The 15,128-nt window shown below is 37.7% G+C and overlaps 1 protein-coding gene across 12 annotated transcripts; it reads left to right on the top strand.

Annotated features, from left to right (window-relative positions):
* Positions 1-760: 760 nt before the first annotated feature.
* On the top strand, positions 761-13,345 carry LOC103703494 (protein SEEDLING PLASTID DEVELOPMENT 1-like). Of its 12 annotated transcripts, none has more exons than XR_015972435.2 (8): positions 790-1,388; positions 1,459-1,794; positions 2,641-2,790; positions 6,585-6,729; positions 6,857-6,918; positions 12,402-12,587; positions 12,707-12,826; positions 12,902-13,345. XR_015972435.2 is itself a non-coding variant. In XM_088709435.2 (5 exons), exons 3-5 carry the CDS (start codon positions 2,653-2,655, stop codon positions 6,593-6,595), a joined length of 339 nt encoding a protein of 112 aa, XP_088565561.1. In that variant the 5' UTR covers positions 767-1,388; positions 1,459-1,794; positions 2,641-2,652; the 3' UTR covers positions 6,596-12,587. The 12 variants fall into 12 exon arrangements, 1 of the variants encoding a protein (XP_088565561.1); XR_015972434.2 differs by having other exon boundaries at positions 6,585-6,745; XR_015972430.2 differs by adding an exon at positions 3,518-6,457 and having other exon boundaries at positions 761-1,388; positions 6,585-12,587.
* Positions 13,346-15,128: the final 1,783 nt, after the last annotated feature.

The following is a 15,128-nucleotide window of genomic DNA, read 5'->3' as shown; positions in this document are numbered from 1 at the left end:
TAATTGTTGAAGAGGGCTCTGCTTCATTTTTTCCAAATTGGGATTTTGGATGGAATAGAGGATAGTGCTATAAGCTAATATACAAGTTAATGTTACCTTGAAATTTTATGTTTTCTTGTTCATGAAAAGATTAGTTATGAGAGAATTATATAGTTTTCGTTAGAACTTGGAGAGGTGTTCTTCAATGTGATGTTTTTCCTTAGTTTCTCTCCTCTTGTGTGCCTCTTGGTTGCACTTTGTGAGAATTCTCTTTTATGTTATAGATCTATTTAGCATTTTACTTGATTGGTTTTGCTAAGAAAAAATAATACTTGATTGGCCAAGATATCAAAGTTAATTCATTCTCTTTATTAAGATTTTATAATTAGTTATGAAAGCAATATCATGCATAAATACACTATTTTCATGATTAAAATTGATAACATTAGCTATCATGCATCTTGAGATGCCCACGCATGCACCTCTAGATGAGTTGGGCATTTAATCGGCGTACACAAAATTAACCATTTTGTAAATCTGCTTTTTTTTCTCGAAGCAAAATTCTACATAATTTTAAACATTCATGAAATATTTGATGATCTTTTTTGATGTTTCAAAAAAAAAAAAATGTGATCCAATATTTCTGTCCACGGTTTACAGCCAAAAGAAGGAGCTAATTAGCGATGAGAATTGTAAAGTAGGTTAACGGTGATCACAAGAGGCTTTAAGATCAAACGGTTGCAAGAACCCCCGACCTACCGCCACACCGGTACAATGCCGACCAGGGTCACTGGAACAGCGGAATACCCACACCGTGGGAACGGATACTATGCGACACTTGGCCCTTTCTCCGAATCTCCGCGTCATAAAGAATCTCCTCTTTCCCTCCATTCCCCATCTCGTAAGAAACGGGAGGTACGGACAACTTGGCCGGAGCCTGTCCAATGGTTGTGCTCCGGCTCTCTACTCCCCCACCACCGTCAAGAAACCCCACCGACCTTCTGTTCCATTTCCCTCCCTCGTTTCCCGCACTCGGATCCCTTCGACTCCCTCCCCCCAACCGGCCCCCACACTTCTCAACTCTCAAGAACCTCCCGTCTGCTCCTGATCGCTCGTGGAGGCGCCCGTTTTCCCCCCTTCCTCCGAGGCCCGCCGCAAGGACGGCGTCCGACGGCGCCCGCTGCGGCGGATCTGATGAGGAACTGCGGTGCCCTGGTCCTCGTCCCGGAGGGGATGCAGCGGAGGGTGGAGGACCACCCGGTGCTCCGCCAGCTCATCGAGATCGTCATGGATTTGGAGTGCAGCCCCTCGCCCGTTTCCCCTCCGGCGACTTTTTCCTCCCTGACCGCAACATCTCCGACCAAGATCTCCACCACGCCACTTCCAAACCCACCCAAGAAGCGAAAAAGGTAAAAGAAAAAAAACAAAACAAACGCCTCAAGAACCTCTTATAAGTAGAATTTCATCCCTTGTTGACAGGTGGTGGACTTCGCTGTGGACAACCGTGAAGGGATTAGTCGGACTTTGCATCGGATTAGGGCTATCAGCAACCGAAAGGGCGCGATCATTAGCCTCACATGCCAGGTGGGGCGCGCAGTATCTTGAAGTGCCAATATGTTGCGCGATTTGGTGAAGAATAGGGGCTCTCCGTTGCTCATTGGTCCTCTGGGAGTTTGGAAGAGCACAATTATAATGTTTCTGTCTTTCTTAATGCAAATTATAGGGTTTCATCCACTGAGATAATGTATCAATGTTATAGCCGGCGATCTTTGGGTATCAAAATGAGGTTCAATTAACCTGGTTTGCTTTCGGAGGGTATAGACTAAACTCTACATGAGTAATTGGTTAATATATTATTCGATAGAGTGTTTTTGATATTAAAATATGCCTCATGAACCTTCCTTTCTTTCTCAGTCTAATTTGTGCTTTAGTGAGTTCTATGTGCTGCATGTACTTGCTAGCCATTCTTGTTCATATAATGTGCTAATTGGTGGAATGCCTGACTGATAGGGTAATGACAAAATCATGATAACATATGTTTTGCTGTATGATTAATGAATTTAAATACTTTAGCTGATTGAATGCACTGGTTATCACTCTATCAGTTATCCTTTATGGCACTAGAAATTTGGGATGAAGCTTGTTGGTTATGCTCATGGTCTGCAATGTTATTTCTTTGTTGACCAAAAAAAAAACTATTTTGTTTATGGACTACATGGCAACATACGTGACTTATTTGAGATATTTAAAATTAGCTTCTTGTTATAACATGATACCAAAATGGTAATGCAGCAATGCAGTTTTGTAAGTAAACTGAACTTGTCATACTCAAAGAATGCATCATATAATATGATTATACAACTTAGTAAGAGAACTGACCTTACCATACTAGAATAGGACATCATAAAATGAATTTACTTTGACTTTCCTAAACTTTCGCGAAATTAAGGACCTGTGTTTTAGCCAGATATATTATTGCTCATGTGATAAAGCCAATAGTTGGCTATTCTTCCAGATTTAGAACAATTAATAAGTGCACCTATTGGCTGAAACTTCCCAAAACACTGCATTAGAATATGTTGGCTTCTGCTTGCTGATTGGTTTATTGGTTTACCTGGATTTTTAGCTACCATGAGTTAACCTGGTATCCATATTCTGCAGAGAAATAGCCCGATGCTTGCAGATGATTATAAGAGAGGAGTCTTGACAGTTGACACCTCAAATGAAATAGGTGGAGATGGTTATATTCCTCATGCTGGTATTCACAGTGCTCCTAGATTGCAAGTACCTAATTCTGACATGCAGCACAAGGTTGGTTGATTTTTTTTGGAGTTTCAATGTATGCTTTCGCATACAAAGGATATTGCTATAGCAACTAACAGAAGCTTCTTTCCGGTCTTTTGTGTGTTTTTCCTCTAAAAATAACATATGCATTAGCATACATTTTCTTAGTTTAATGCAGTGTTTTTACTTGTTTTAATTTGTTGAGATGTGCAGTCGGGTTACTTACTGCTATACGCTCCTTCAGAACCTACTCTTCTTGCTGTATCAGAAGTCTTTTTTTTAACTAATAAAAAATATGAGTTAGCTCTATGAATAGGATAATGTTGGTTTTCCTTGGGCTGCTTAATCTTTCAACTATATTTGGAATGTTGCCTAATCATGTTATTAGCCGGCTTCATTCAAACTCAAAGGGATAGCTTGGAAAACCCCCACCAACACTCCAAAGTTGCACAAACAATTCCTTCATGACAGTGAGCATATATGATATTCTCTCAATAACTGATCATTATGATATGCGGTTTTCTGATTCTTTCTAGGCATTTGTGCTTTTCTATTCATTTTTTTGCACTCATGTTCATTGATTATTTCTAATGTATTATGCTATTGGTGTTTGATACTCAAAGAAATACATGTAAATGACATGTGGTTAAGGATGAACCTCACATATGGGTAGCAAATCTTAGTAGTTTTTCTCAGTGATGCTTCACTGTTTATCCTGGTAAAGTGATCATTCTTCAATCTGCATACTAATCAGGTATCGACTGAAGCAATAGAAAATCACATGCCCCAAGTAATTATAATTGATAAAATTGGGACCAAGCTGGAAGCGATGGCTGCTAGTACAATTGCACCACAGCATTCAGCTTGTTGCCACTGCTCATGGAGTAACTATAGAGAATTTGATAAAGAATCCTTCACTAGAACTGCTAGTTGGAGGAATATAGGTATGCCCTGCTTCTACCATTTTCTTGCATGTCTTTTACATTATTTGCAAAAATAGATCATAAGGAACAGGTCAAGAAACAGAAAGGGGTAATCTTGATTTCTCTTATGGACCACTGGATTTTTAAGCTATAACACCATGTCTGCTACAAAGCAATATGTTGCATATGCTTGAAGTGCTCTATCCAAAGACCAACTTTTGAGTTAAGACTTCAGATTTGGTGAAAGTATTTGAAGTTATCAAGGAGCCCATTCATGAAGAATATAATATCATCCCATTTGCAAGTAAAAGAGTGTCTCGTCAAAAAAAAGAAGAAGAAGAAAATTCTGAAACATCAAGGAAAATTATCAGCATAATCACATGGGGCAGGGGAAGGCTAAGACCCATCATATGGGTGGTCAGAAAGACAAAGAATAGGACAAAGAAAACTCACACTGTTTCCACACAAGGTTGGTAAATGGTTTTTATAGTACAACATCCATACAAAGGGGAGTTCAACTCCTCTCAGTGCCATGCCAAGTGTCGACCGTTTAGCATGGAACATGTCAAATATCTGAGGAGCCACGTGTTAGTATGTGACAAGTGGGTACGGGCCCAAACCTTTACACAGACCAGACCTATTATCCATTAGAGAAGGGGCGGCGGAGGTCCACCCCTCCACCATGACCCTGTAAAATCCTCACCCCTCCCATTCCCCCGTATGCCAAGGATGCCCAACGGCATAGCTGCCTGTTTGATCGAGCGTGGCTCAGAGAGGGGAGGGATGTGGCTCCCCTTTTATTCCACCCCTCATGTTCTCCCCTTCTCTATTTGTATGCTCCCACACGTCGGAAATTGCCATCGTTGATGCCGCTTGTTCTCTCTCTTTCTCTCGCTCTACCCCTTCCCTCCTCTGAGCAGCGGCCGGTCGCTGAGAACCACCGGATCCAGCAACCAAAAAAGTCCCCCTTTTCCCTCTATTTCGCAGTTGAGCCCTCACCTTTGTTGCCGCCTCCAATAAGTGGGCTCTGAGCTTAATCTCTCTCCCTCTTCCTCTCCCTCCTCTTTCTCTCTCTCTCTTTCTCTTTCCGTTCCCTCTCTTCCTCCCTCGGATTCTGCCAAGGAAGCCAATTTAAATTAGACGGGACAAAGAGATATGGTTCACTATTCGGGGGGTAGGGGCCGTACTTGGTGGCGGGGAGGTGCATCGTGATGTTATCTAGGGCTCACACCGGCAGAGATTGTTGTAGTCGGTAGCGATGAGCATGCCAGACTTGCGGCCCTAAACGATTGACTCTAGGTATCCTCCATTGATGTTGAATGTTAGGGCTTCAAATCCGTACATATTTGCCTCAAGATCGTCCTAGGGCAAGTGAGGAGAGTTGATTTGAACACCAATCTCTTAGATCTGGTGCGAGATCGAAAGAAAATCGAGAGATCAAAACAGATAAAGAAGGAAGGGAACATAAGAAGACGATAAACCCTAGAAATCCAGAGGAGTGACCAAGAGCATCAATAAGAGAAGGGAAGATAGAAAGCAAATCCATGGCTAAATAAAGGAATTGTCATTATAGTAGCTAGAGTGAACATTGGGCTGGGCCAATAATATAAGCCGGTTGGGCTTAAATAGTCATAGGCTTCGATTATCTTGGTTTACAAAAATTCACCCAAAATAAATAGTGATTTGAGCTTGGACCGGTGGTTGTGAGCCTGCAATCCCAAATCAACCCAGCTCGATATTGAATAAGGTGCACTGGATTTTGCATAAAACATCAATTAAGTATTGATTTACAAGGGAAACAAAGTTTTTTTTCTTTTTTTGTTCTAATGATACACATCTAGGGGTCTTTTAATTATTTTTTTCTTGGATTTAAGTATGGGACAAGCAATGGTCTAAGCAAATATATATTGGATATTCAAAAAAACATGCATTAAAATTTATATCTAGCATTTTATATGTACATTGAGAAAATATATCAATCAACTCATGCCTATAGCATGTCAGGGATGCAAGGTAACTCTTTGGCATAGTGGTTAGGCTGTGTAGCATTTATCTTACTTAAAAGCAATATATGATTTGTGGTTTGGCATAACCCTCCATGGAAAAGGTCTAGGCTTAGGTCATGCTTGCTAAGAAGGAAAACATGAAGTTGTATGTCATAGTAGCCTAGAAGATTGCTATTAATAACAATGATGAAAGTGGAGGGCCATATACCTGTCATGTTTTTAAAACTGAGGTAGAAGTAAAGCATGGAGGTTTCAAATGTTGAAAAAGATGTCTTTTGAAAATCTGTACAACTACATTAATTTATGTTTGGTAAATTCATAACAGATCTTTGATATTGTGAGTTTGTTAATATCCTCACAAAATATGCATGGTGGTGCTTCGAAGAATAGTTTCAAAAGAATGGAAGGTGATCATTTCAAAGAAATTTATCAGCACTTTGTACGTCATCGAATGTTCAATACAACCAGAAGTTTTGCTTATCTCTACCACCCTACTATGTTTTTTCTGTTATTTAATTTAATCCTGTTGCATAGCTCAAGTTATTTTATAGTGTTCAAAATGCATGACACCGAAAGCAGGTGAGACTAGAAGTGGATGGCTGAGTGTGCTGGCTCTCTTAATGATATCAATATTGGCATCATAAAAGCTTGGAAATTGACTGAGCAAAGCATGGCTGCCTTCATCTCTCTATCAACAGTTTCTATAAATCTAATTTACACCAGCAACAACTGAATGAATTGTTCATTATTCATCAATAGAACATAGTAATTATTTGCAAGCTTTAACTATTTTCAATATTTACATATTTCAATGAGGATTGTTAAATAAAATATTTTTATAATTCCTAACTCTCCATTAATATTTTGCTGCATTGCTTCATGTGTTTAACAGTGGTACCTTAGGTGATGAAGAGGCTAGCAGGAGAGGAGCCCAAAAGACTGTTCTGGAATGAAAAGGACCTTCAACATTTACATGTGGTGCAGAGATCATGTTGAAGACTGAATTACGAGTCCATCGTAGCTTGGAGGCTATAGTGGTAGCTCTTCTTCCAGGTCTCTAGTTTGTTATCGCTCCTTGATGAGGCTGTTATGTGTGAAATAATGGTCAGTGGTCCCAATAATCTTTTCACAAATTCAGATGGTTTTATAGTTTTCTTAATACAGGTCCATCTCCAACCTTTGAAGTTCGCACGATAGAGCAAAAAAGGATGATAAACGGTGATAAGGTAGTCAATCATGAGTTTGCAGGAAAAAGTGTAGAGAGATCTCATCAAGTTCCAATGGGCTTTCACCTCATGTTTATGGGGTAGAATGTCTTGTTTTAGTGTATCTTGTCTTTGAACTCATTTTTGCCATCTTTATTTATAATTTGAATTTCTCATGCCTGGTGGATGGCTTTGCCTCTTGCTGATTTGATTCTTATTATGTGACCATATTTTAGCATTATTCCAGATCTCTTAATGGAAGTTTTGTTATTTTTTGATGGCTAAAACTTGGCTTACTTTGTCATACTCTTCTTCTGATAATTATCATAGCAACTTCACGGAGCTTATTCGCTTCCTCTTGATTTTGTTTTATGTTTTATATGCCTCCTGTTTTTATTTAGTTTCACAATGTAGCGCATCATTTATGGGTTTGTGATGTAGTTTGAAACTTAGGTTCTTAATATGTACTAGAGATGATCAAATGCCTATAAGATCTTTCCATGCATCTGGACTCATTCTAAATCTGGGTTCAATCACTAGTTTTTATGAGGTTAAATTACAAATCCATAAGGAGGGTTTCTCTTTCTGTCACAAGAGTTGTTGCAGGTTTTGATATTGCCCATTAGTTGCCTTGGCCAGAAATTTGGAAGGGTTTATATTTGGTTGAGTGTTGGCTTTAGAGCTTTGATATAATCGACGGAATTTCAGCATGCAAACTGCAGATAGGCACAACACTTTCAGTCTGCAAATTTGACTTCACGTCTTGAAATCTAGCTTGGTTTGAGAAATTATTATAACATGAACCTTAGATAGTTCTTATCTTATCGAGAATCTTATCGAGAACTGTCATTCATCCATGCTTTAATCCCATAATCATCAGTATTCTTCCCAAATAAAATTGAAGCACACATTATCATGAATGTTATTTTTAATCTTATATACAAGCAAATAGCATACTGCTGATTTTATTTGTATCAAGGATGACTTCACAAAGGAATATACTACCAAACTGAGCCTCTCTCAGTACAGGGAGGCTCCGTATGGGTAGAAACCGCCTGAACTGCACTCAAAGTGCTGGAGCTAACCCAGTTCAAGCAATTTGGGTGCATAGCAAGGTCGGTTTGCATTGAACTGGCCATGAACCTCTCCCGAGCTGATACATTTGTCCAGATAGAGCTCGGGGTGACTTTTTGATCATGTTTCTTACTCGTTTCCACCATTGAAAGGTGGAAATGAGATGGAGGAAGAAAGAAGATGGTAACCATCAGTACATTGATCATAAAGGATTTGGAATGGTCTTAAACCCATTGAAATACTTAATTAGTTACATACCGTCCTAAAATCGAGAAATAATCCAAGTGTATTATCTCTGTTAATCGAATAGTATAGTAGTAACACATGCATATTATCTTAAAAATTTTAAAAAGAAAGGAACAAATTTTAGAAATTAAATATAAATATTATATAAAGAAAAAATTGCAATCAGTTCAAGTCTTGAAGGTGGGGTGGGGGGAGGGGAAGGGGGGTGAGAAAAGAAAGAGAGCTAGACCTTGAGGGCAGAATTTAATATCATGGAGAATGAGACTGGTAGAGAAGATAACAAATCAATAAGGTTTGCATATGTGTTTCATATTCCAGCACTGAGTTTAGCACAAGCATATAAAGAGATGAAAACCCTTAAATGAGTGGTGTTAAAGTCTTAGATTTAACTTTAATTTCAAAACCAGAGAATTTCTTCAGACATGCAAATAAGATACACATCTCCAATCATTGACTAAAGCACAATACAAGTAACAACTCCCATGATTTGTCAAAAACAAAATAAGTAACCATAGTTTGTATATTCGTATTAGTCAACAAGCAAAAACTTAGTTATCAGATATTATTATCCTAAAACCTTGTCAATCTAAACAATTTAAGTAACAAAATGAAAAAGAAAGTCTTATCCTTTAGCACTGATTATTGTAAATTACCCTATTTCTTTTTCTTTTTTTGTTCACTAGTCAAATGACGATACTATTTATAAACTCTTTACATTGATCTACTAGTTGTAACTGTGGTACACTGCCTGTGTACTGGATCTATGAATTTTAGCTGTCTAATTGTTTTTCAAATGCTAATCTTAACATTTATATATGTTCCATTTTTTTAGATTCCAATTTGTCTGTTTCATTTGATAAATATTCCTGTCTCTGATTTCGACACAGAGAAAATAATGACTAGGATAGTTAACTCAATACTCCCAATTCTACCAACTTCTTTCTTGTTAGTTATCTTGTTATGATTTTTGATTAATTTCTTGAGGATGTATAGCATTGCTGTTGATGGACACACTTCTGTCACAGTGGACTCCAGTATTATCCTGCAATGGTATTCTTTGACAAATGAACAAATACATTTATCCCGTTCACCTTGCACTTCCGTTAGATCTCACAAAGTTATACCAACCCTGCAAAATATTTTACACCCTCACGGTATCCTTTTTGGTTTCACTTGCATGCTTGTAATACTATTTATCTTGTGAAGCTTGTCATAATTCTTTGTATTGGTGTCTTTTTCCCAAAGCATTTTGACAAATCATCTCCATTTTTTACTGTAACCTTGATGATCAGAAGACTTAAGCCAATGTGGTATATTTATTTAGCTATTCTTTTCCCAAAATATCATTCAATTTTAACTATTATTTTCTTACTAGAGTCTTACTTATTGTATTTATTTTTTTTGCTTCATATCCTTGATCCTAACATCTCCACAGCCTCCTCTTTTGGCTTTTGAGTATGTTTCAGAGTTTCTTTGTTTTCTAGCTACCTATCACTTGTTGATCTCTTTACGTTGTTAGCCTTTTAGAATATGGCATGGCATTTCTGGACCCTCATTATCTGTCATTAAATTCTCTGACTCTAGCAACCTGCCATTTAGTATCTATCTTTCTCTGACTCTAGCAACCTGCCATTTAGTATCTATCTTTCTCATTAGCGTATCGTAGAAATTATCAGTGTGTAACGAAAATTCTGCATCCTGCCAAACTATCCTTGGGCATTTTATTTTCATCCATTCCTGCTGTTCAAGTAGAGCTCTAAAATAACTTTTCTTGATGTTCAGATTTTTTTTCTGTCATAGCTTCATGCTTATTAACTATTTCACAATCTTAATCAAGTAAGGTGATCTATCCTAAAAAGCTCAAAATATTTTTTCTCATTTAATTAAGCGCAAGTCATGTAAAAAAATTCTTGAAACAGGTATCCTCTATGTATATCTATTACTTTTGTCTAAAAAAAGAAAAAAGAAATCTTTATTTGGTCTGTTCGGGTGCTGCATCAATATTATCATGTCTGTTGACCTTAGTTTATGCACCAAATAAGTGGTGTTTGAGGCTAGTAAATATGCAGGCTGGCAAAGAAATCTGAGCTTAGGATGTATATTTTTTAGCATCCTTAAACTATCTGGGTAACTAAAAGTTTTTCTAAATGCCTGTTCAATTGGGTCGCAACTTGGGTTGGTCTCGATCCAAAGTTGACCAGCCCAACCCACTTGTTTGGTTGGGGTGCGATGAGCTTTTATGAGCTTGAGTTGGGTGAAGGCTCAAAAATTCCAAATGACCCGAAATTGGATTGGCAATCTAAGCCCAACCTGACCCAGCCTGATCAATAAGAATTTTTTTTTTTTATGTTTCACATAAAATACTGATATATTTCATTTGCCTATATGCTTAGCCCTCTTTAAGTTGTAGAATTTTGTAAGTGCAGCAAAATGATAACCCAACTGCCCCAACACTAAGCTAACAAAAATATCTGAAACTTTTTCCTAATCTCATATTACCTGTACAGTCAACCTGACCAATTAATCTGAACCAACTCAACCTAACCTCATAGTAACCTTACCCAAGTCAAATTTTGGTTTGAGATGGGGCTGGGTTGGGCTGTTGGAGAAATCCCAACCTAAGGTTAGTTTAGGTTGGGTTAGAGCTAGGAGATGTTAAGCTAGGAGGCACGGATGTGGATATGGGATACATATACGAATATACGATATGCCAATGCAACAAATCTTGAAAAAGTATGACATGACACGTTTGGGATACAATGAGAAGTATTTTTTTTTACTTATGTGCTAAAAAATATCCAAAAAATGTCATTACTTTCTTATAAAGCAACATATAATAGACAACATCATAAATTCTAAGATAGTTCAGAAAATGAAAATTCAATAAATTATAAACATAATAAAAATAAATCTAGTAAAGATATATAAGTTGCTAAGAATGGATATGAGTGAAAACGAGGGTAGCAAATAACTTACTTTAAGTTCGCTGTGGATGAAAATCCAAATTCAAAACCTGTTTGATGTGAGCTTGGCAACCCACTAATATATCAATATTTTTCCTAGGAGTATCCTGGAATTATCTTGGAAGTATACGGACGTATTCCAAGAGTAACTAGGAAGTATTCAAATGTATCCTAGAAGTATCCGAGCCTAGCCTGCCTTAATTAGAAAAAAAATTCAATATAGTTCTTTCCCATATATATCACATATAAAACCATATCAGGACATGGGTGGTGTTTTGGAGTATCCATGCTTCCTAGATACAAAGTTAAGGACTAGCCTTCAACTTGACTCAACCAGCCTCAAGTGCACACCCAGTTTAAATTCACACCACTATCTTCCAATGTTCCCATGTTACCAATGCTACAGTTCTCCCAGTATATGTGAAACTATGACCATCGCAATTTTAATTTGTTCTTTGTTCAACAACCTGGGATTTCCTGCATATTGAATGCAATATACTCTAGTCTGTTTTGTTTGTTAGTTGCCCTTTAATAGGGATCCTCATTACAGGTGAAGAAAAACATGTATTTTTGCTGATATCTCTAGTTTCTCTTTTCCACTCTTCTCTTCTGTTTTTTTTTTCCTTTTTCTGAAGAAGATGCCTCCGGCTTATCTCAAGAGTTGAACAAAATTAAAGTGATGCTTCACGGTGTTGGTTTGTTAATAGTAAATGAAAAAAGCTTTGCAAACATAGAATAGATGAGTTTCTAGAGACCCAAGAACAAGCAATAGTTTTTGCTTGTCCTATTTTTTTGTTATAATTGCTCAACTTTAACAATTGGCTATTGGTTTCTTAGCATTCTGACAAGTATAATTGCTGTCATGTATCATTCTGTTAATCTTCAGTCTGCTGATAGGTTCTTCACCATCTGCCCTTATTTAATGGTTGGATTTTTCAGGATGTTTTTTTTTTTATTTTTTATTTTATGAGATTCCTTCTTGCTAATCTAGAAAACCAAAAGGAAAATCACTTAGAAAATATCTTGCACAGTCATGATAAAGCAGTTACTATTCTATGGACCCCACCAATTAATAGCTTCTAGGTTCTAATGAATCATTAGAACATTATGATGTATGCTTATTATGTGGATATTCGCCAGTTAATATGATACCATCATTATCATATTTTGAAGCTGTAATTAATTGAAAGAAGCTCAATTTGGAGCTTATTGGTCGAGCAGTTGTTCTAGATCACGGAGTCATGCTCGTTGCAAGCAATTAAGCAACTGGAAATGGAAGAAATATTTGTGTGTACCAATGATATATGTGAAGCGGATGCATTTCTTTCCTTACGCTCAAAGCTCAAGAAGAATTCTCATATTCAAGCATTTGCCAAATCTCTCAACAAACCAATCTTTGTGACAAAGGTAGTGTTGCATATATATGAGGATTTTTCTAGAAGTTTGTTTTAATTTGTTTTATGTGAAAATGTACATACTATTTGATGTTGCTTTTTGGTCTTGGGGACTTGATCTGTTCTTTGTAGAAAAACTCTAAGTGCAAATAACAACGGCTTTTTGTGCCCTTATGAATTAACATGTTGAAGGATTCAAAGCTTGTGAAGCAGAAGAGAGTCAGTCTGTCAGAAAAGACTGATGCTTCAGAGGTAATATAGATTTAAATCTTTTGGTAATTTCATTCAATTTCTTTGATCCTAGAACTCATTTTTTCCCCATCCAAGACTTTTAACATGGAGAGGAACACATTAATTGCCATCTTAAGAAGCAAGATTGGCTATTGAACAAGTTGTGATTCCAAGAGGGGAGTCTGTACAGCTACTTCCAAGGCCATCACACAGCATATCTCGTCAGACAGACATAATCAAAAGATACAAACTAAAGTGGGAGTTAGTAGGTCAGGAGCCAGGTGTCTCTCTACGAATCCTTCCCCTTCAGGCTTGGATAGAATCTTCCTGATCTGGTTGTTAACAGTAGGAGCACATTTGAGGATTGTAGCAGCTCTGATGGCTCAAGGAGTTCACAAAATATTGTGGCTAGCTTGCCTTTTCTCCCTGAATGGTCAAATATTCTTACCTGTATCATTATTTTCGAAACCAGAATACCCAGGGTGCTTGTATACTTTAATCTTGTAACTGTTTCATTGAAATTAATTTTTTATCGTGACATGGTTGAGGTGAATTTTGTAGATAACAATGCTTGATCTCAAGGTGGATTTGAGCTCTCGAGGGATCAATTCTATGACATGGTATATGTCATGTGTGAACTTATTAAAGAACATCTGATGGAAATAAGAATTGCAGAAATAATTGCAGCCAAAAATCTGTCCCAACTATTTGGGGGTGATTTTGTGAATGCTCGGTTGCCAGTTATTTTTATTGAGGCATATTACAATGCCAAAATAAGATCAAGTTCAACGGATAACTAGATATCATGCTTGTTGGATTTTGAGTCTCCTACGGTGCTTGAGTGACTGTATCAAAGCAAAGTCCCGGATGAGGTCAGAGTCAGATGTGACTAACTGGATGTGAAAGATGAGTAAGCACTGATGCCAACTGCCAAGCTAACCGTAAGTTGCATTCAACTGTAACTGGTCAAGCCTTATTCCTTAGTTTAATAAATTAAACCATCTTAGCAGGAAGCAGCATTGCAATAAAGTCAATCATAGGAATCAAGTCTCAATGCTTTATTATTAGATCTAGCCTCCGTTTCATAGGCTTTTAGTAATGGGTGCGCATTTAATTTGCGGTGGATGTCATTGCAGACACTAGCTTTTGGAGGTTGATTTCATCCATCTAATGTGTGTGTTTTCGGCAGCGTCTTCTGTTATATTTAACTTGAGAAAGTTGCGTTTGGTCGGTATCACTTTGGCAAAAGAATGGCGGTTTGATTAGTTGACTCACACTTTAACTGCAAATTAATATTTTTTTTAAAAAAAAGGAGTCCTGGAGTCGGTTTCGCGAGCTTTGACTTTGGTCTGCTGATTGGATAGGTATGGCATCGCAGGATGGAATCAACCCTGGTTTAAAAAATAAAAAAATAATAAAAAAAAAAAGATAAAGGAAGGTTGCTTTTATGATCCTTTGGGATGAACGAAAGCATGAACATTTTTCTGATAACAAACTTTTGCGTCAATCCCATAACAATACACGGCAGTTGGAACAGGGCCGTCCAATGCATTGCTGCAATAGTGGATAGGAGATTCAAGATTGCATTGAAGTCTTTTGATTTCATGAGATCGGTCACGACCGCAACTTCTTTTTCTTATTGTGCTCGTCTTTCTCTACCGTCCATATAATCCACTACGTAACGTGGTGCCAAGGACGTCTGCCATGCACTTGTCCACTCTGGCCGACCAATCTTCTGTAACTCTAAGATTTGGAGTCCACATTGTATTCAATGAGAATGAAACGCTGCATCTATGGTCACTATAGAATTAACTTATTGTTTCTGCGTAAACAATTGTAACTATTGCTTTCCTGTTTTTGTTCACTAATTGTACTGGTCATCACTGATGCCAAGTCTTACCCCTCTTAAAGCCAGAATGCTTTTCAGTGGAGAGAACTTCGCTTAATGGATCAGTTTGGAAGCCTGGGCATAGGTCATATTAAAGTTTAGGTTTATTTAAGAAGGAAAAGCTGGATAGAAATGGATGCATTCTTAGCCAGAAAGAAGAAATAAGAGGGTGTTGAGTGGGACTGCATGAGAGGTCATAAGATAATGGTAACCACTTGCGTGCCGCAATGAAATTGCATACTAAGAGCAGGCCACGTTTTGGCCACGGAAGCCACACTCTATTAGCTCTTCCACCGTAGGAGATAGATGTGCGGCACCGTCATGATGACTAGATCCACACTGTTTTAGAGAAATGACACAGGAGATGAAGGGATTGGATCGCCGGCCCCCACCCCCGGGAGGAAAAAAAGACTCGAGGGATGGGGATTGGAAAGA

This window comes from Phoenix dactylifera, chromosome 12, assembly GCF_051530095.1.
Source record: "Phoenix dactylifera cultivar Ajwa chromosome 12, Ajwa_hap1_PhDact_Kaust_v1.1, whole genome shotgun sequence".
Lineage (NCBI taxonomy): Eukaryota > Viridiplantae > Streptophyta > Magnoliopsida > Arecales > Arecaceae > Phoenix > Phoenix dactylifera.
Note: the sequence above shows the minus strand (reverse complement) of the source record. Positions and strands in the feature narration are given on the sequence as shown.